This window comes from Xyrauchen texanus, chromosome 32 (genome assembly GCF_025860055.1).
Source record: "Xyrauchen texanus isolate HMW12.3.18 chromosome 32, RBS_HiC_50CHRs, whole genome shotgun sequence".
NCBI lineage: Eukaryota > Metazoa > Chordata > Actinopteri > Cypriniformes > Catostomidae > Xyrauchen > Xyrauchen texanus.
The window spans coordinates 11,252,113-11,274,753 of NC_068307.1; the positions used below are offsets into that span (position 1 = coordinate 11,252,113).

Consider the following 22,641-nt stretch of genomic DNA (forward strand, 5'->3'; position numbering starts at 1 on the left):
AAATAAACGAATTTTTGTGGTTATCAACATTATTCCACAAATGCTGTCGATTGAGCATAACTTGTATTGAACCCTGAATATTCCTTTAAGGTTTGTTTGTTTTGTTTTTGGGCACAACACAAAGTGGAAATTAAACTTTTCTTATTTAGAATTGCAGATTACTGCATTTAAAATGTGTGTTCACAGGTTTGTGTGTTTTGGCTCTTTTATAACAGATTTAAATGTTGCTCATCCAATCAGAATTTGTTGTCTAAACTATCTATTTTTTACTGTTAGTTTAATTGATTTAAGTCTTTCATTAAGCTATTTTTGCACTGATGCCAAACTTATCATTAATTACAATTTTCTTTAGTTTTGTTCCAAATAAAAAGAAGAAATATTAAAATGTGTAAGGAAGTACCATTCATTTGTAAAGCATTTAATTCCTTGTATTATCCAAAGAACACATTATATTAATATTTAATAATTAACTTTTAAAATGACTAAACTTTTTCTCATAGTCCCCAACCCAACCAGCTAATATAGCAATTAATGAAATAATTTCCCATAGTTATATCAACTTTTGTAGTTAGCCATACAGATGTGATACAAGAAATCCTGCAATCCTCATTTCTCATCTCATGCTGGATAAACTTAAGAAGAGGCTTTGTAGAAGCATTAGATGGATGAAAGATGTTGATACCCAGTGCCAATCTCTCTCTAAGCCCCTTCGTCATCAACCCTTGAGTCAGAGAGGAAGCACAAGTCCTCTTCTTACCTTATAAGGGCTCTCAGCAGCAGACGCAGAAGAGCAGTCTGAATGAAGGCTCTTGAAAATGTTCACCTGTGATACTGTGCTTTTTAACCTCTTAGGTTTCCCTGAGGTTCAAGAGACGTGGGGTGAAGAAAGCTGTCTTTCAGAAGTGCACATCTGAGACGAGGCCTAAAAGCTTCTGTGAGGGGACTCGAGAGAAGGTTGTTCTTTTATGTCTCAGAGTGACACAGTGAAACTTAAGTTGTGAGGAACTGTCTGTTTTGAAAGACACAGCTCACCAAGATCTTTTAATTTGTGGCTGAAAGTGATATATGTTTCATTAATAAGTGAGCAGCATCTGTCAAAATCTTCCATATGATCACCAAGAGATGAACATGTCAACCAATGCAAGGATGTAAATGTTGTATGTGTTCAATAAAAAATTAACTTGACAAACATTCTCCGCTTTGGATAGCAAGTAAGCTGTGTGCCATAACTGTTACTGACCCTGACGAGAACTTGAGGGAATGGTCCTCGTGAGTTTTCAGGCACGTTGATTGGTGGAATCACCCAGTCTCGCTTTTGTCGCCGCAGACCATTGGTAGAGCCACGCTGGTGTTGTCGCGAAAACATAACGAGTAGAGGATTTTGATAGTGGTTGTGGGAGGACCCGCTATATAAACCATCTCCAGCAATCTGTGGAGAAAAGAGATGTACACTCCATATGAAATAGATTTCCAAGTTAAGTCAAAAAAAAAAAAAAAAAAAAGACATTAAGCAAATTGTTTGGTGACAAAATGAAAGCATCAAATAATTTAAGCTTTAACAATAAATCAAACCATGACAACCCATAGGAAAGAAAAATCACAAATTTTTTATTTGTTTAATATTTCAATTGTTTCTCATGTAGAGTAGATTATATTGAGAGCAAATGGTGAATTGTCCTTCTCTCATCCATCTCTAGTCATTCACTTTCATTGCAACTTAATTTTTTCATACAATGAAAGTGAAAGACATACAAGGGTCAGTGACAAACATGGCACCCCTCAGATGAACATGTTTTCAATTACTGAGTTCAAAGAAATTTGGTTATTTTAGCTATTTTTTATATATTTCTGGGGATTAAAGTGAAAAATGTCATGTGGTGCAGCTGTCCAGAGACAGCTAAAATAAAAATAAAAGTAGTGCAAAATAATATTTCATAATTATTAACTCTTTAAGCCCTAAAAGTGTTTTTTTATTTATTTCCTGTTTCAGTAGCATACCCAAAATGAAAGGCAAAAAAATACAAAAATACAAAACAACAATGAATGTTTGGTATCATTTTAAATAAATCTTTAAAATTTTTATGATATAGATCATGAGTCTCTCAGCCAAATAAACTGCTGAAAAAAAAAAAAAAAGAGTCAAAAATGTACTATTTTTTGACATGTACGATATTAGGTGCAGAAGAACAAACAGAATCTACATGTTTAGACCAAGATGTGCACCATACCTAGCCTTGCTAGATAATTCTGAAAATGATGTTATGACCTGTGATCACTTTTATAACTGACAAATGAATGATTATAGCCTGATGTACCCTTTAAAATATATGTAGTGATTTGTAATCGCTTATAATTGAAAAATCGATAATTATAATCTTTAATATTGTGTAATTCATGTCATTTTACTAAGAATGGTAACTATTCATGATATAGCACATCATGTTTAGTATCATTAAGATTCTTTCTGCATTTCAGGAATGTTTATGTTAATACATTTTTTATATATTCAGTTGTATCCAAGACATGAAATGTATGGTTAAAACATATACTATTTCGAGTGGGAATTTAAGAATACTTTACTCAAAGGATTGTAAAAATTACCATGTGACTCCGAAAAGACAGTTCTACTCAAGATTCTTAACACCCTCTTCTTTGGGGGCCAGTGGTGGCTCAGCGGTTAAGGCTCTGGGTTACTGACCCAGGTCGGGGTTCAAGCCCCAGCACCACCAAGATACCACTGTTGGGCCCTTGAGCAAGGCCCTTGATCCTATCTGCTCCATGTGCTGTTTCATGGCTGACCCTGTGCTCTGACCCCAGCTTAATTGGGATGTGTGAAACAACTGCATTTCATTGGCTCTTTAAGCTTTGATTAATTGTTCAATTAACTTTGCCTTATGTTAGAACTTATTAGCTTTCTACACACCAATTTACACAAAAATCTACACAAAAAAGAAACATAGAACAACATTGTGGGTTTGGTATTGCCCCAAATAATGAAACCCACATTTGCACTTTTAGTGTTAGAGGATTTATTTTGTATTTAGTTAAGTTTGCGCTCCCTTTGAGTCTTTAAAGGGATAGTTTTTCATTTTTTAATTCTCTCATAATTTACTCACCGTCATGCCTTCCCAGATGTATATGACTCAAAATAAGGTTTTTAGAAGAATAGCTCAGCTCTGTTGGTCCATACAATGCAAGTGAATGGTGATCAGAACTTTCAAGCTCAAAAATCACATAAAGGCAGCATAAAAGTAATCTATATGACTCCAGTTGCAAATCTGTGTCTTTAGAAGTGATATGATAGGTGTGGATGAGAAACCAACCATATTTAAGTCCTTTTGTACTATAAATCTCAACTTTCACTTTCACTTTAACATTCTGAAAGTGTAAGTGAAAGTGGAGATTTAGAGTAAAAAATATTTAAATATTGATCTGTTTCTCACCCAAAGCAATTGCATTGATACAGAAGACATTTATTAAACCGCTGGAGTCATACGGATTACTTTTATGCTCCCTTTGGTCTGGTCACCATTCAGTTGCAATGTATAGACATACAGAGCTGAACTATTATTCTAAAAATCTTCATTTGTGTTCAGCAGAAGAAAGAAACATCCTCAACATCCATTGACGCAACAGTCAACAGACATCCACGATCTTAACAGAGGTCCAAGACATCGACGGAACAAACTTTCTACAAAGAGCCAAAGAACCAAGCAACGCAAGGAAGCGCAAGTACATCTCCAAACTTTGCTGAAAGTGCTGGTGCCTCTCTAATATTATTCGAGTTAACCGATTGCGAATCGAGTTAGACAGTGGTTCTTAAGGCAATGTGTACAGACTCCAGAAAGTTCATTTTCTCTGTATACATAATTTACCATCAATCTACTCTGTTCACTTTACTCACCAACCTGTTTCATGTTTATATGTGTTAGATTAGTTTTATGTTTAGATTAGCAATAAAGTCTTGTTTGTATTCAAAGGTAATTTGACTGTGGTATATTTGGATAAATAATCTCGTCACTTGATTTGTTCAAAGATCCCAAAGCTATATCTAAAATATATGTGCTATTATTTTCAATATGCCATGAGAATATTACTCCAATAAGTGAATTAATCATAATTCCCTTATTAAAGCTAATTCTTTACAATAGAAATTGTGAGGAGATAAAACGATATGCAGTATTATGATTTTAATGGTGGATAATTGTATTCAGACCAGTAATCTAATTATTTGTCAATTATCTTTTTATAATGGTTGTCATACCTGAGTAGTGCCATTATAAATTCCTTACATAATGATAGAGGTACGGGGCCACTTTAATCCATACCGTGTACATTTATACAACCAAAATATCCTACAACATTATAAATCTCTGGGTTTAAATAATCATGCCATCTGAATCTGAGAAAGATTTTGTGTTGATATGACAAAACAATCAAAAGTTATAGCATTACAAAATTATACATGTATATCATAGTGTCCAAAAGTGTCTCCTTGTGTCCAAAAGTCTCTCCAAACAATAAAATATAATAATTGTACATAAGAACTAATTACACACACAAACACAACAATGACTAAAGGTATGCATGGCATGGAGACATGAGATTTCACAGAATAAGTGCCTTTTGACTTAATGAGTATGCATCGCAACCTGGTCTCATTGTGAACACTTGACTGTATATACATTTTTGCAAAACTTTTAAATGTGTCTCCAGGTACAATTCCCTGCCATTTCCAGGAGAAATGAACACTAGAGGCACTACTACAACTGTGTTTTATTCACTTTCACTCTAATAATGACTTTAATGTCTGATTATTACTTCATAACAAATTATTTTTCTTTCTATTACTGATACCCTGCTATTTTAGGATATCGACACACTTTTACTCAAACACATCTGTTGAAATACAATACATTTTAATGCTTTTATTACAGACTCACCTACATATATACACTTATTCCAACATATATATATCTTGTGTGGTAGCTTACCTGATAGGGTGTTGGATTTAGAGTCAGAGGACCGCAGTTCAAGACCAACCATGAACATGAAGCAGCATGAAATCATGTGGTTGCTTCAAAAACTGTGCTTTTTCATTTAGCTTCTGCATTTAATGGTTAGGTTTAGGCATTTATTTGGTAAGGATGTATTTTTAATTTTTTCATATAAACATCTCATTTATATTTTAAAACTCTATTGGTTAGGTTCAGGCAGAATTTTTAGGTTAGGGAAATATCTCAAATTCACCTTAAAACTGTGTCTGAATACGACACCTTAACTAGAAACCTGCCGCCAATTGTGTTATACAGCACATATATTTTGAATTGCAAAACATTGTCATGTTCAATTAAATTTCATGAGAGCAGGCTGCAGCATCATTGAGTTTGTGTTATTTACCTTGCGCCAGCTCCTGGTGGCCAACATTGTACTTTGTGTACATTATCTAATGACCTATGCATCCAATTACCTTGTGTGTGGGCTCCTCTAAATAATGGTATGTGATATTTTAAGTTCTGTTTATTTTTCGTTAAGATATAAGTGAAAATGCGGAATATAAGCACCACTAACATACTTTTCAAAGACATATACTTAGCTATTACTTGCAAAATGTTTGTCTGCGAGTAAAACAATTGGGCTGGTTGTAGACTCTCTGAGAGCGTTCCAGCAACATATTACTCATGGCTATTTGATCAGTTTTATGTTTTTACTGATTGCAAAAATATATACAGTGCAATATTTTTTCAAAAATATTAACACGGAACACTTCTGGTTTGTATGCAAATTTCAAATCACTTGTTCTGTTCTAGTCATAATGACTTGTATTGGAAAGTAGAGCTTATAATCTTTCAAACGATACCTATTTTATGTTGGTCAAGACTGTAGTTCTAAATATTTTAATTATTTTATTGTCTTGCGTGCCTGCCCGCATGCCCATTTGAGCTTAAAAGGTTTTTTAAAAAAAACAATGGAACTATTTTATTTAAAAATATGATTCATATAAAAGTAATGTGGTGTAAATAACATGTAGGTAGCCATTTTGTCATGTGACAAAAAAATTAAATAAAATAAAATAGAGAAGACCCCTTTAGACCCTCAATACTTTTTTCAATTAACTTATGACATTTTAAATAATAATAAAAAACAAAAACAAAACAAAAAACAAACAAACAAACATTTTGTTCAGGTCATTTGGTGTAACCATGAGAAACTTTCTGATATTGTTGATGATATTAAAATCTGTTGGAAAACTTATTTTAATACCTTTTACTAATACCTTTTAAGTATTTTAATACTTTTTACTAGATGGTTCCTGCACATGACATATTTAAAATCATTAAATAATTTTTGTAGAAAATGCTAGAAATGTTTATGAAACTAACATTGACTCATAGATTACATTTCTATGATTATATTTTAAACTAGATTTTAAAAATATATCTCGGACAACCTTGTCGATGACCCACATGTTTGGAACAACCAGAAGATGAGTACATGATGAGAGAACTACCCCTTTAAAAATCATAAAAGAACTCGTCTCCTGAGCTATGAATTAGCAACATCTGATCAAAGCAGTGCAACGTTCTACCTCTAGGAAGACACAATTCTTTGACAAGTTGAAGAGATAAACACACTTTAAAAGAGCAGTTACCTGTCTAATTATTACTAATTACCCATTATTTGAGAAGTAATGGTTTGAAACTGTCGCCGAACAGCTCAAGCACACCTGAGCCCTAGGCCAGGATCATAAATATAGCTGTGGGGTTTTTTATAAAAGCATCAAGGCCTCTGTAAACCAGCCTTTATAACACAGCAATATCAGAGTGACGCATAGCATGACATTTCCTCACGGGTGCCCAATAAAAAAGATTGATGAAATACCACATCATTAATTTAGACAAGGAAAACTAGAGCTGCCACTGACCCCAACTTGATTCATCCAAAGGCCAAGGAAAGGGCTGAGGTGACCAATCAAACAGCTCCAATTTCCCAAGCCTCTGTTTTAGAAGAAATAATTCACAGCAACTGACTGCCATGGATGTCAGCGTGGGGGACAGTGTTGTGTTTCATTTGGTGTCTTTAGCGCTCATCTCTGAATTATCAGATTTTCATGTAATCCTGTGTTGCAATTTCTTCCCTTGACACCCCTCCGTAGGGACTTAAAAACGGTTCAAGGAGCAAAAACGGAAACCGTAAATGAACAATTTTTTTTTCAATTGTTGTGACTGATAACTTTATTTTTTAAATGCTGGTAACCAGTTATAACGGGTTAATTTCATTCTGATAATTTTTTCATGAAACCAAAGGCCAAAGGTTTTATCACAGAAAATGTTTGAAACTACACCACTTCATGTTGCCTGAAAAAATTAAACATGTAATTTGGTCCTGAAGGAAACTGCTGCATCACATATTTCTTTGCTAACTGCCCATTGTGGATGTCGCATTCTCTGAATGAAGACCTTTTTAACTACTATGTATACGTACAACATACTGTATGAGATGTCCTCCTCTTCAACAATAAATTGTGGTGTTCTGCAAGGATCCCTGTTAGGGCCAATGTTGTTTTTTATATATATATATAGGTTATCGTTTTGGTCTGTGATTTGAAAATACAACATACATTTTCATTGCTATGCAGATGACCTACAGCTGTAAACATTAAAGAAAATAAAAAGAAAACATTATTAGAGGTAAAAAAAAAAAAACAACTTTTCTCAGTTGTTTCTTCACTGAATTATGTAAAATATGATACATTTATACAGATTTAATGCTAGCGGGTTTTGACTGAGAAGCAGATCTGTAAATAAGTCATTTTTATTGGTATAGTGCTTTAAACACACATTGTTTCAAAGCAGCTTTACAGGAAATCATGCACTAACAAATTTTTTTTTTTAACTGTAATATCTATAATGTCTTACAGTAATCATTGTGTAGTTTGATTAAATATGATTGTAAAATGTGCATAGAAATGGAATAATTAAATAATAATTGTATTTAGAACCCCAGTGAGCAAGCTGAAGATGACTATGGCATGGAACACAAAACTCCATATGATGTTGAATAATGGATAATAACCTTGGGAGAAACCAGGCTCACTGTGGGGGCCAGTTCCCCTCTGGTTAACAGCATGACTATAATGCCAATATTACTTATTTATGTGCAGTGCAAGTCATGGTTTTAAATTTGTAAATTAAGTAAGCGTTAAGGTCCATTGTTTTACAAATAAAGAGAAAATATTTTTTTATGAGCTTTAAGATTAATGACTGATGTCTTTGAAGTCCATCCTGGATTAACTGCAGAAGTTCACATAGATGCATTGTCCTTTGTTAGACAGCTGATGAAGGCTTTTTTTTGGCAATGAAATGATAGTCTATGTATTCCATTTCAAGAGTGTAGTCCATCAATAGACAAAGGTGATGCAGGCAGAGATGTATAATGAGGTGCATCGCAGGTAATTTCGGTGAGGTTCGGTGGGGTCGATCCTAAGTCCAAGGTTCAGGCAAATAAAATTATGCTTAACTGTTAATTAACTGCTTGTTATGATTTCTATGCCGATAAATCAAAAAAGAAATTGCATATTTTTGGTTATTTTGGTGAAAATAAAGTGGCTTATTTTGGGTTTGATTTTCCAGTCTAGGTTGCTTGTATCTCTTGCGAGGTCTGGCAGCACTATTATTGGTATTTCACCCACCCCTTTGTGCAGAGTACTGACATTTTAAAAAGAACGTTAATAACCATTCTTTTATTTCGTTCTAACTGATAACCTTTTGGAAAGGAGGCTGTGGATCTCTGAACCGGAATCAAAAATAGTTTTTGCTCAGAATGAACCGAAATTATAATTTTTAATTCCTTTCCCTCCATCTGTGGCACTTTATTTTTTAGCTGAAACACTTTCGCCACATTCTATTCTTCTCTCTAACCCCCCCCCACCGCCCTGCTCTATCTGCTTCCCCTCCCCCAGCGGGGCCGCCAACTCAAGCATGCGTAGGCGAGTCAGCCTATAAATGTCTCACAAACAGGGTTTGTCGGCAGAAGAGCTTGAACAGATGTGAGGCAAATCTGAGCAAACATATTGTACTTTTTACCTCTTTTGTTTTAATTTTTCACAGCTAGATGGCTCTGGCTGCAGGGGCTTGAGTAAGCTCAGATAATGGAGGAATTGTAGCAGAGGGAGGGAGCCGTGAATGAGCGAGGAGGGCAGCTGCGAGGCACTGATAAAATCACTTCCGCCTCAGCTCTGCTCATCCACAAAGCTCACAGGTACCTGCTGCAGAGAGTGAGGGAGAGAGACAGCCAGATAGAGAAAGATAGAGAGAGGGGAATGGGCCACAACTAGACCTTTAAAGGGGCAGCAGGCGGAATTACTGTGCATAAGAGTGTGAAATAGAGAAAGAGGAGGTTAGAGACAGAGAGAAAGGGAATGAGAGAAAAATCATGTTGAGCAGTGGAAGCTTAATAATACTTCTGCACCATGTACAAACAAAATGAAATTTAAATTAAGGTATTCAAATATAATGTGAGGAATTTTGCATTAGCGCATTACAATAATCTAGGCGAGACGAAATTAAAGCATGAATAAGATTCTATGTATCCCTAAAACTCAAAACATGTCTCACCTTGGAAATGTTCTTTAACTGATTAAAAACGACCTTACGTGAAATACACAATTTTAATTTGTTTCAAAATGGACCTCCTGATGAAAATTTGGGACAACCTGATTAAGTGCTGACTCAATTTTTGACTCAATTATTATAATTTTTTTAATCAAGACCGTTTTATCAGTTTTTGACTGAAGAAAATTATATGCCATGCAATGTTTTATATCTGCATTACAAAATTGAAGAACATTTAAATTAGACAGATCATTTGCGATTTAATGACAAATACAGCTGTAGGTCATCTGCATAGCAATGAAAATGTTAACAAATGGTAACATATATAAAAAAAACAACATTGGCCCTAACTGGGATCCTTGCAGAACACCACAATGTATTGTTGAAGAGGAGGACATCTCATCTCTTATAGACACTATATCAATTTGACAAATAGAAAACAAACCGATCTAAAGCCACCCAGATATTCCCAGCCATCTCTTCAATGTATCAATTAAAACTGAATGATCAACTGCATCAAACACTGCAGTTAAATCAAACAACACAAAAGTTCTGCCTTTAAACCCTCCAAAAATTGGCTAAATTCCCTTCCATTATAATGCCTCACAGTAACCTCGATTTTGCCATAAATGCTGTAAATTGAGCTTAAACCTTGTGCGACCTTCGGGACATTTTTGTCTTTTTCACGTTAGGTTTTTCGATCATTTTGCTGTTAACGCCAATGGAATACATTTTGCCAAAGGTGTACATTTTTGGGGAAATTTTTATATTTCAATCTCAGTTACTAAAATACATCTATAATATGCTGTGTTCAAAAATATTTACACTCATCCTTCAGGACAAAAATGTCCCCATTGAAACCCATTAAAACTGCAATATTTGATCCCAGTACCATTAAAGTATAATCTCGTGAATTACATGATATTATGCTTTCACTCCAGAATCCTGGCTTCAAAATATTTCTTTTTTTAATATTTTCCACCAGATGACAATTTTTTTTTTGTCATGTCAATGTTTAGCCTATGGAGCAAATGCATGCTTTTTTCCTATTTTCTGTTTGCTGTATTATAGAGCATTGCAGGCCAATTGAATAAATGATGCAGCTAAAATTGTGTGGGTGTGTTTGTATGGATGTCAGAGTTTTGTATGAGTGTATTGCGAAATGTGTGTGTGAGTGTGTGTAAAAACAAAAGTGACATTATGAAAAAAAAATGGCATTTAAAGGGATAAAATCCTACAAATTAATGCATGTTTGGTAGTTATGACCAGGACTGATGTGAATGTCAGTTAAAGTGGATATATATTTTATATATCTAGAATATTTTTATGGCAGTTTTTTGACACAGACATTTTAAAAAATAAAATAAAAATTTAATAAAAATTCCCCTTAGCATTTAGTAAGGGGAATTTACTAATTATTTTTTTATGGAAAATAATTCATATTTGAGTGTGTGTGTGTGTGTGTGTGTGTGTGTTGTTATTTTTTTTTTTTGGTAAAAAAACAACAGTGACATTATATAAACAGACAAACAATTAAAGGGTTAAAATCCTGAAAATGTATGAATAATTAGTAGGTTATGATCAGAAATGATGTTGGTTAAGAAAAGTATATCGTTGAAAGTGGAAAATAATATTAATATATAATATTATTATGGCAGTTTTTTGACACGGTTATTTTTGTCCTCTAAGGACCTTTGAGTAACTTTTTTATTGAAGCACAGGGGTTAACTTGTATTAAACCCAGAATATTCCTTTAATCACCTATCATAATGCGTATATTCTACCGTTACTAAAAACTACTTTATAGTAGATAATCAGCTTTACATTATTAAAAGTGTCATCCAAGAACAGATCATATTTTAGGGTTCTTTCACACTTCACACTTTCATACCCAAGTTAATTTTCTTCCCCCCGCACCCGCTGGTCTCTCTTCACATCTTTTTATTTAGATCTGAACCGCTGGATTTGGATCTTCAATAATAGTACAAGCGGTAGCTTTTTACCACCGTAACTAGGTAACAACTGTGCCAGTTTCACTGTGTTTTTTAAATTATTTTTACATTTGTAATTACCCTCAAAACTTTATGCTCTGAAAGGTACTTGTGTTTGTCTGCTGTGGATGCATTGACTGTGCTAAGATGTGAAGAAAAATAGTGTTTGTCTGCCATGAGCATACGGTTGCATTGCAAGAGATGAGAAGAATTTAATGTCTGAAGGAGACAAACAAGTATAATAAATACGTTATTACATAATAACTGCAAACAGGAGCTTGCAAAGATGCAAATTATGTGGTAGTTTGTTACCGTGATTTAGGCAGATTATGTTCATATCTACAGCGAACTGTTCAGGAGTTCACATGAACCGTACCCCAGAGCACCTTTTCAAGTGGAGACAATTTTGTATGATTATTTTCCAGAAAAGTAAAAACACTGTTGCTCAGTGGTGCTTATAAGATATTGCCCCATTTGTTTGAATGGTCCTAACTTCTGGCACAACCAGTGGTGTGAGTTTGGGGTGGAACTATCTGCTTTTTTGACCAATGGAAGACGGGGGAGTGTTTGAGAAACCTGTTTGAAAACAAGCCAATGTTTTTGCAGATCTATCTGGTGAAGCTAGTGGCACAGAATTTCCACATCTTACCTTAAAAACACCTAAATACTTACTCTGCATGCAATAATGGTTCATGCCTGCTCAGCAATGTGACCTTTGGGAGGTTGTGTTTGGATAGATGCTGCAGTCAGCTAGCAGGATGTGTTCTAACCCAGACAAAAGCCTTATCTTTCCCCTCACAGATCTGTTCATTAGTGCAGCATTTTCATCTTCTCAATCTCTCTCTCCCTGACTCCCACTCCATCTCTATCTCTTCTGCTTGCTGACAAACAGGACATTGGGAGCTCTGATAAAGACCTTGATTTATCCAATCAACTCTCATTGGCTCTGCGGAAGCATTCCTCCAAATGTCTAGCCAACAGCACTGGAAGATCCAGGCTAGTCTAATGCATTGTAGCAAGGCAGTGCCAATGGAAGGCAGAGACTTACAATAGCATGGCTAATGAAAAGGTTTATTCCTCTGGCAGGGCAACAGGCACTGCAACCATTACAATAGACAGTGAGGAAAGAATAAACTAGAACAAGCATGTTGTGTTGTGGGACAGCGCACAGCAGATGTAGGGATTGTGCTTCTATGTATGTGTGTGTGTACAGTATGTGCATTCGGGAGTCAGCATGTGTGAAATGGCTGCCTGGATTGCCCTGAGCTCCCGCAGCTCCAGAAGATCCAGCCCTGCCAGCTGGCTCCCCATCCCTCCCCACTGAGAAGAAACCCGTTTGGGCATCATTCAGCCTGCAGCTCTGCATCAGACATCTGGAGGTTATTGTTCTATATGGCCGCATTGCTCTGCTTGCATCCCTGTCTGGAGTTGTTTCCATTACATGCCAGTATTTGCAAATTCCCCATTAGGCAGCACTCGTTTGCTACATTCCTAATCAGTCATCGCAACAGACCTCGTTGTCTGGAGAAAAGAAAATGTACCTTCATTTCCAATGATGTTCCATTATTAAAAACTTGAGAACAAAAAGTTTTTCTGGGTTTATAATTAGTGCAGCAAAGTCAGTTAGAAAAGGTCTTGATGTATTTCTGCTCTGTTCTGTGTGGCCAGCAAATCAAGATAGCTTTTTACACTTGAGATAAAACCAGAATCTCCCAGTACATATGAATTTAAAACTCCATCCATTAATGTGCCATATTTGGAACATATTTTAAAAACAATGCCAATAACAATGACAGATTATCACAAAGTATCACACTTTATCTGAATTAACTCCTATTCTCCTATTACAGCTTACAGCTGATGTGTGTAATTTTATCATATTACAATTCTTTCTCTTATCACAGCCTAAAATGCAGAGACCGCTACAAGTAAACATCATGGGTTGATTGATCAGAACTTTGCTCTGTTTGTTTGAGCATCCAGACCAGTCATCCACAACAATATTGACTCAACTAATAGCATATGTTTGAGGCGGTATTCAACATGGTCACATGGGAAGTCGACATGTTGATACAGAATGTTACGGTACCATGACATCGACCCCATTCCACCGAGTTACTGAGAAGCACCATCTCCCATCAGACATTTCTGCATCAATTCAAATGTGTTTATCTTTTACTGATAGGCATTGAATCAACAGCCTCAGAGAAGCAGTTTCAGGTCCTATGTGGAAACATGGTCAATGCATAACATTCATCTAATGATGAGCACAATTTGAAGGTTGCATTTTCCTGTGATAATACTTTTTTTTTATTTATTTTTTTTACTTATGATTAGGTTTAGGGTTTGAATTAGGGCATATGGCTATTACAGGTTTACTTTTAAAAACTACTCGCTTTACTACTCACATTTGGATTTCAATATGCCAATCTTGGATTTCACCCAGAAATTTAATCAGTCTGAGGGATTATATGCTGTCCAACCAATGAGTGTTTGGGAAGCCTGTTTATAACAATCTTTAATTTTGTAATTTTGCTTGGGTCACAAAAATGACCTTCACCTTTAAATCTCTAGCATCTAAAATACTAATGAACATTGGGAGGAATTGCCAGCTTTTGTGTTCTGTGTGGCCAGCAAATCAAGCTTGCTTTTTGCTGTTAAGGGGAAAACAGAACTTATGGATGCTGATCATAATTCCCAGTTCACAAGAATTCCAAACTCCAGCTTCGGGCAGATGAGGCTCATATCTACCTAAATGCCAGCCAAAAAAACAAAACAAAAAAACAAAACAGGATCATTTTAGACCTGCACCATCCAACAACATAGAAACTTTGCTTAATAATACATGTTGTGGGACACAGCGACTGCATTGTTGATACATTAAAACACTGGCTGGAACTTGTCAGTAAAGATACAGAATAGACTAGAATGAAGGCTATTGAGATTGCAGTTATATACACATTAATCACCAATATCCAGGGCATTGTTTAAACCATGTGATACAAGCAAATGTCATGTAAGTCTATAATGAACCACATGTAACCTACTGACATTTACGCTCAGCAGAGGCACAAAAAATTACACTGTTGGATGTCCTTGTTGATACACAGTAGATAATAGCTAGCTTCCATATCCAAGTCTTTGAAGCATCGCTGCTCATAACAAAAGGTTTGCTTACTTTGTAACTGGGTTGTCTTATTTTTAATACTTCTATCGCCAATGTGTGGTTATTTTATTTTTTGGGCTGTGTGTGTGTATGTGTGCGTGCATTTCTGCATCAGAGCACGTGTTCTTTTAAAACGATTGAAATGATTTCTGAGCTAATTTCCCTAAGCTCTTACTCTGAATATATGTCTTTCAAGACAGAATGGTTTATACTGAGTGAAAAATAGAGGGGAAAAAGGCACGGATAAGTAAAGACAAAATCTCTATTGTTTTATGGGAGGTCAAATTTTCCATCAGCTTAAGTAATTTGTGGTAACATTCCACTAACCCCTTAGAGAAAATATACTGTGCCAGGGCCATGGTACAGTGATGGTTTTAGATGGAAATGACACTGTACTTTGATATATGTCGTGGTACTGAAAAATTACGATATTCATATACCATGGTATTTTTATGTTACTCCAAGCTACTTTAAAGAATACCATCAAAACAAAACAAAACATTTTCAAAAATATTATCAAAGCCAATGCCGAAAGTTTGACGTTTGGATGTAAAACACGTGAGAACCAATGATATTTTATTTAATTTTTTCGTTTATGTCCAACGTCTGCAATAGGAACCATGTTTGACTAGACAGATGCAGAATGATTTGAACGGAGTGAGTTATGACTTAGATTTCGGTCCATTTAACACACAAAACTACCGTATGGCTTCAGAATATACTGCTGTATGGGATACTTTTACTGTATGCCATAATAATGTTTTTTGTATGTTTTTGGAGCTTAGCAGCCATCACAATAAACTTTCATTTTATAGAACAGAGCTGTGTATAAATGACTCGATATGCTCATTTATTGGTTTCTGGGTCTGAAATGACATGAGGTTGAGAAACATTCCTTTTAAAATGCTATAATAATCTGATAAATAATCTACTTTTAGATTTAAGATTTTTAATGTTATTAATTATTTACAGTCCCAACTAGGTCACAGAGCTGAAAGAAGTCACATCTCCAGGAACCCACTCATGTATCTTCATGCTGTGTGTGAGTGTGTGTGAGCATATATGTGCGTTTGTCCTTCAATAACCTGCCATGACCAGCAAGGAGACACTTCTCTAAATGGTCGTGCAGAAGGAGACGACATGTGTGAGGTTAGGACACGGAGATAGGGCTCACCAGACCAAACTTCTGGTTCCCTCGAGTACCTATATTCCTGACTCTCTGCTTGGCATTTCTAGGTCACTTTGGATGCAGAAACAATCCGAAGCCAGTGGGAAAGACATCTATAAAAAGCCTGTACACCTCATGTCCTCTACATGGAGCACAGGACAGCCCGAACATGAGCATGTCAGCCACATGCATTAAAAGTTTAATGATACTTGCCAAGCAGGACTTGTGGTAAAAGTGTGTGGAGATGGGGGTGAAAACTGACTTGTGTATGTATTCAATTTTCCTTTCATCTATTGTATAAAAATTACATTTGAGCATTTATTTTCATAATCAGATCTTGACTTTTGGTATGTTGTCAAAGGCTTGTGCAAGCCCACTAAAAGCGCTCCACAAATCATGGCATGTGTGAGAGAAGAAATGTAATACATTTAAAAAACTGTACCTAGTTTTTACATTTTGATGCTTGCTTAAACATAATAACATCTTGCTCTGCTATTGAATCTTGCTCTTGCTAATTCTGTGTGGGCAAATAATTACACTGCAATCATGCATCAGTAATAAAGGTTTAGAACGTCATGAGGGTGAGTAAACGATGACAGAATTTTCATTTGTGGGTGAACTTTTCCTTTAAACAGTGTTTCGTATACAGTAAAACAGATGTTATTCGTGAAACAATAACTAGATTAGCATTTTCTGAAAATAAAAAAAGGTGTCAGACTTTGGTTCTGTTAAACTGAATAAAGCAGCAGAGATACTTTGCCATTGTCATGCCACTCAGAGCGCATCTTGTTTTCTGTCAGCTGTGCATGAGAATCACCACATAACGCAACACTGTTTTTGCAGTGTAAAGACAACTCTAAAAGGTTTTGGAGATACAAGAATCATAATTTTGTATGCTACTATTACAATGACATCACTGTAAGCTGCATTTTAAATGGCAAGCATTCTAAGAATGTAAGTCTTTAGGAGAGTTTCAAACTTTAATTATACAGAGTAAAAATGTTATTAAAAAAATAAAATAGACAACACACCTAAGGCTGAAATTGTCAAAGTTTAAATGAACCTGTATTTTCAGCAATTTGAGCTGAATAAATTGCAGATAATTGTGGAGGAAGAGCAATTTTAATACACTTCTGCCTTCCAAGCACTGTAATAATTGTGGGTGTGCGTTGATGGATGGACTCATTTAGTGTGTCTTTGTTAGTCACCGTCTATAATATGATTACCCAGACAACTGATATTTAGAATAACATTTATCTCTTTCAAACTACACATGATTTGTCCTTGCCTGGTTCATAGGAGGAGATAGCGGGTGTCCAGCGAGAGCCAGCTTGACGGTGGTCTCCCAGATGCGTTTGTCCATGCTGTCTCTGGCCGTCACCATGAACTGTATCGGTTCGGTTACATTCGTTACAGCTTGCTCTATGTAAAGGGAGCCATCTGGACGAATGCTGAACTTTGGGTCACTGCTCTCGAAATAGACCTTCTTTATTTTCTGGCAGGTTTCGAACTTCACTGCAAGTAAAGAGACAAAAGACAGAGTACTTGATGAGCACAAAATATTAAAATATATTGAAACCATTATGGCTACAAGACATTGAGTGTATCAAAAGTATAAGACCACTTTGAAAATGGAGATTTAAAATGTAAACTTGGAAGTTAAAAAGTTTTAGGATAAAAATAAACAAATGAAAAAAATTATCTAAACAAAAAAACAACATGATTTAAAATTAATAAAAAATTATTTCGATTTTATTCTATTTCTAGATCACAAATAAAATAAGCAAATTTGTGATTTGATAATTTTGTACTATTGTGTACAAAAGGTTTCCTTTTAACTGAAGCACACATGATTCTCTTTGGAACATTCTCAAATCATGCTGGAATACCAGAATCTTCAGGTTTTGAAGACATTTGTATTGTCCATGTCAGCTTGAGTGCAACTTTTCACTTAAATTGTTATGCTTCTCATTTAATTTGTATTGAATATATATATATATATATATATATATATATATATATATATATATATACATATATATATATATATATATATATATATATATATATATATATATATACATACATACACCTTAAGAAGTATGCCAATTTGACAATGCATTGTCAAATGACAATTGTGAACTAATAAAAACCAATCATTAATTACTTGTATTGCAACTAATACATTTATTGTCAGCCCAACTTCAAACTTTGTGACAGCCCTACTAGGACAACTCAAAATAAAATATATAACACTAAAGGCAAATACTTCTACTGTACATGAAAATAATTTTAGCATCTAATTAACTTTTTTGACTCTTCGTTTCTACTTTTCTTCTGGACGCAGCACTTCTTCAACATTTGTGATCCTTTTATTATATTTACCATATCTTTTACTCTGTAAAAGGGATAGCTAATCCCTAACTAACTTTTATTAACTAGTTATTTTTAATAACTAACTTTTATTAAAAAGTAACATACAAATAAATCACAAAGCAGGGTCATCATACATGATCAAAACACACATGCACATATTTTTGCATATCTGCACTTCAATGCATAAGTTTCATACATGTAAGGAAGCCAAGTGCAGATATGCTAAAATACCTGTACATAATTGTTTGTCATATATGATAGTATTATATTAAATCGTTTTTTTTTAAGGACCTTTGATTAGGAGCCCAGGGAGAAATCACATGGCTGTCACATATTAAATTCACGGTTTGTCTGTTTATATACATTTAGCATTTACAGTGCCTTGTTTCTGAGTGTAATGCCACCTCAGGCCCCAGGCAGTCAGAGGCCCTGGGGCACTGGCCCACTTGCCAGGTTCATAATCCATCAATGGATCATACTGTGTGTAAGAAATTACAACCATTAGCTAAAGCATTTCCTATAATACTAGTACTGTAATAGGTGTTATATAAACAGGAACACAAAGTCACCATTTGCACAATGTGAAAAAAAAAACAATGTCTGGAACACCACCTTCAACTCAACCCTGCCAAGACCGAACTCCTTGTCTTTCCAGCCAACCCGGCTGTTGAACACAACATCACCGTGCAGCTGGGTCCAACTACAGTTTCGCCTTCCAAAACAGTCAGAAATCTAGGGGTAACCATTGATGATGAGCTAAATTTCACAGACCACATTTCAAAAACTGCAAGATCATGTAGATTTAAACTGTACAATATCAGGAAGATAAGACCCTTCCTCTCTGTACATGCCACACAACTGCTCGTTCAGTCCCTTGTCATAACTAGACTGGACTACTGTAACGCTCTCATTGCAGGCCTCCCTGCATGTGCAATTAGACCTCTGCAAATGATCCAGAATGCAGCAGCACGTCTGGCCTTTAATGAGCCTAAGAGAGCACATGTTACACCACTCTTTGTCTCTATCCACTGGCTGCCTGTTGATGCACGTACTAAATTCAAGGCCCTGATGCTGGCATACAAAACAGTCACTGGGTCTGCTCCAGCATACCTAAAAACATTTATGCAGAGCTACGTTCCCACCAGAAGCCTGCGGTCGGCTAAGGAACGTCGCCTTGTCGTACCAAAACAAAGAGGCACCAAAACACTTTCCCGGGCTTTCAGTTTCATCATACCACGGTGGTGGAATGACCTTCCCAACTCAATCCGGGAAGCTAACTCACTCTCTATCTTCAAAAAACGGCTAAAAACACATCTTTTCCAAAAGCACTTAACCGGTCACTAAAAAAAAAAAAAAAAAAAATTTACATTTCTTGTTGCACTTAAATCTGTTTTGTATACTATTCTGATGATAGTGAAACTTTGTAGTATGGAACTTTTTGTACCACTGTCTCCCTAAGATGATTCGCTGATGTTCTTCCTCTTTTGTAAGTCGCTTTGGATAAAAGCATCTGCCAATTGAATAAATGTAAATGTCTATAAAATTATAATATTTATATACCAAACAAATTAAAATAATAATTTTAATTTGAGATTCCTTTAAGCGCAAAACTCCTCTGAAGACAGAAGTGTTAAAACTCAGTTTCCTTCAAAGCTAGAAAAAGTAGCAAACATAATGAGTGATTCATTTGCATAATCCCACCGTAGTTGTTTGGAAAGGGTTCTGGTCAACAACAGCAGATGGTCTATTCATTTACACCTTAGGGAAAGTACCACAGCTTCAGCTCTACTTGAGAGAGAGAGAGAGAGAGAGAGAGAGAGAGAGAGAGAGAGAGAGAGAGAGCGAGAGAGAGAGAGAGAGAGAGAGAGGATCACAGCTTATATTCTAGAGTTCTCATTCACATTTACCAGAACTTCAGTATTCTAGTGGTTGATTTCTATTATAATGAACAGATTTTTATTTCCTTCTTTTTCTTATATTACTGTAAGCTCTGTCTTGGTAATTTGACCATAATCATGTATTTTTTGCAACTTTTTAAAGGGATTTTATGTATATACTTTTTTGTTTTACCCTGGTACAAACCCAAACTTTTAAAGTTGGAATCTGAAATTGTATCATAAAAATATTCCTTATTACTTTTTAAAAACCAATATAATCTTAGTTTATTTTCTAAAAGTCCATAGAGCCATAACTGCCCATAGTTGATGAAACTCTATTCTACAAGTTCAGTAGAACATCTATGTACACTGCCTGGTCAAAATAAATAAATAACTAAAATTGCGTACTCTAATATTCGTTTGACCGCATTTAGCTTTGATTACGGCACGCATTTGTTGTGGCATTGTTTCGACAACCTTATGCAACGTCACAACATTTATTTCCACCTTAATACATTTTTGGCCGCGATCTTGAATTGATGATGGAAGAGTCAAACCACTCCGTAAAGTCTTCTCCAGCACATACCAAAGACTTTCAATGGGGTTAAGGTCAGGACTCTCTGGTGGCCAATTCATGTGTGAAAATGATTCCTCATGCTCCCTAAACCACTCTTTCAAAGTTTCAGCCTCATGAACTTGGCATTGTCATTCTGGAATATGGCTGTGCCATCAGGGAAGAAGAAATCCATTGATGGGATAACCTGTACATTCAGTACATTCTGATAGTCAGCTGACTTCATTTTACTTCTGCATATTGTTGCTGAGCCTAGACCTGACCAATTGAAGCAACCCTAGATCATAACACTGCCTCCAGAGGCTTTTACAGTTGGCACTATGCATGATGGGTGCATCGCTTCATGTGATTCCCTTTTTACCCTGACACGCTTTCGCTTTGGAATAGGACAAATCTGGACTCATCAGACCACATGATCTTTTTCCATTGCTCCACAGTCCAATCTTTATACTCCCTAGCAAATTTAAGTAGTTTTTTGATTAGCCTCACTAACAAGTGGACTTGTGGACACAGAGCTGTTTAGTTCCAATCCTGTAAGTTCTTGTTACATTGTGTGTGTGGAAATGCTCTTAATTTCACTATTAAACATGGCCGTGAGTTCTACTGTTGATTTTATATGATGTGACTTCATCAAGCGCTTTAGTGATCACCGGCAGTTCACCACTAGCCTTCTAATTTGTAATAATGCAATGGACAGTTCCCTTTACAAAAAGCTTCACTATGATGCTGCGCTGCTAAGCGCTATGATGCTGCGCAGCAACATAGCGCTTAGCAGCGCAGCATCTCGTTCCGCTTTTTTCAGGGAACATGGGTTACACATGTAACCCGAGATGTTCTTTACACAATTCCAGTGATTTCAGCAATCTCACTAGTTGTTTTCTTTTCTTGGTGCAGGCCAATAATTTGTCCCTCCTGAAACACAGTAACGTCTTTTCTATGAACACGGGATACGTCTTCCGACATTACTGTTTAAGAAATGAGAAGCAACACACTGCATCAGTTAAGAGTTAAAATAATTATTGCCAGCTGAAACATAATCACTGCAATAATGATCCAATCATAGGCTCTTAAGTATCTGATTATTTAAATACAAATGGCGACTTTATTTTTTTGGCCAGGCAGTGTATGAGTACATGCATCAGTGACATTTGAATTGCTCATAGTATTTTTTTTTAAGAGTTAGGAACTCTTTGTTATTGACTTTGCGGTACTAGAGGGTCAAAACGATTCAAATAGATTAGAGTGCTGCTTCTCTCTTCTATTTCTCCCCTTAGGATTTAAAAGAAAGAAAGACAGAACTAAAATTCACATTCTACTGATTTTATCTTTCTTACACAATTCTGCTGATAATAAGACAAATTGATTTCATAAATCACTGTGGGACCAAGTCACTTGTTAAGAGTGCTGGGAGACAGTGCTTTTCAGACAGAAAAAAAAAGTGAAATATCTTGCGCGACAAGCTTTTTATCAAGCCATCTATCCAATTTACCACACGGCTTCCTGCCAGAAGATGCACCAAAACAACAGGATAATAAAGCGTAGAATCCATTTCACCAATTGTGGCATGGCTGCCTCAACACTGCAGTGTTTTGTCTTGTGAATAATTGCATATAGGAGAGGAAACGTCTCTTATGCAGTATTGAGAATGATCACCAAAGCATTGACACATGAAAAACACGCTCCCAACTTTAACAAGCGCCGCTCAAAATTATAAAACAAAACAAAGTGCATCACACTGGAAGATTCATAACATTTTACGCTGTCAGTTCTTCTAAGAAGTCTAGGAGATTTAAAATGGGATTTTGCTATTTGGCAACCAGCACAAGTGGTCTGTACGCACTTATTGCAGCCTGATGTTGATGGGAAAATAGTCCA

The 22,641-nt window shown here is 35.7% G+C and overlaps 1 protein-coding gene across 1 annotated transcript in view; it reads right to left on the reverse strand.

The window, feature by feature from the left end:
* The window catches only part of cdh4 (cadherin 4, type 1, R-cadherin (retinal)), a 324,629-nt gene that overhangs the window by 97,254 nt on the left and 204,734 nt on the right, over positions 1 to 22,641 (reverse strand). The window contains exons 4-5 of the mRNA XM_052101106.1: positions 17,228 to 17,454; positions 1,241 to 1,429 (exon numbers count right to left, since the gene is read on the reverse strand). Of these exons, the coding sequence (XP_051957066.1) occupies positions 1,241 to 1,429; positions 17,228 to 17,454 (416 nt within the window). The remainder of the gene's footprint in view (positions 1 to 1,240; positions 1,430 to 17,227; positions 17,455 to 22,641) is intronic.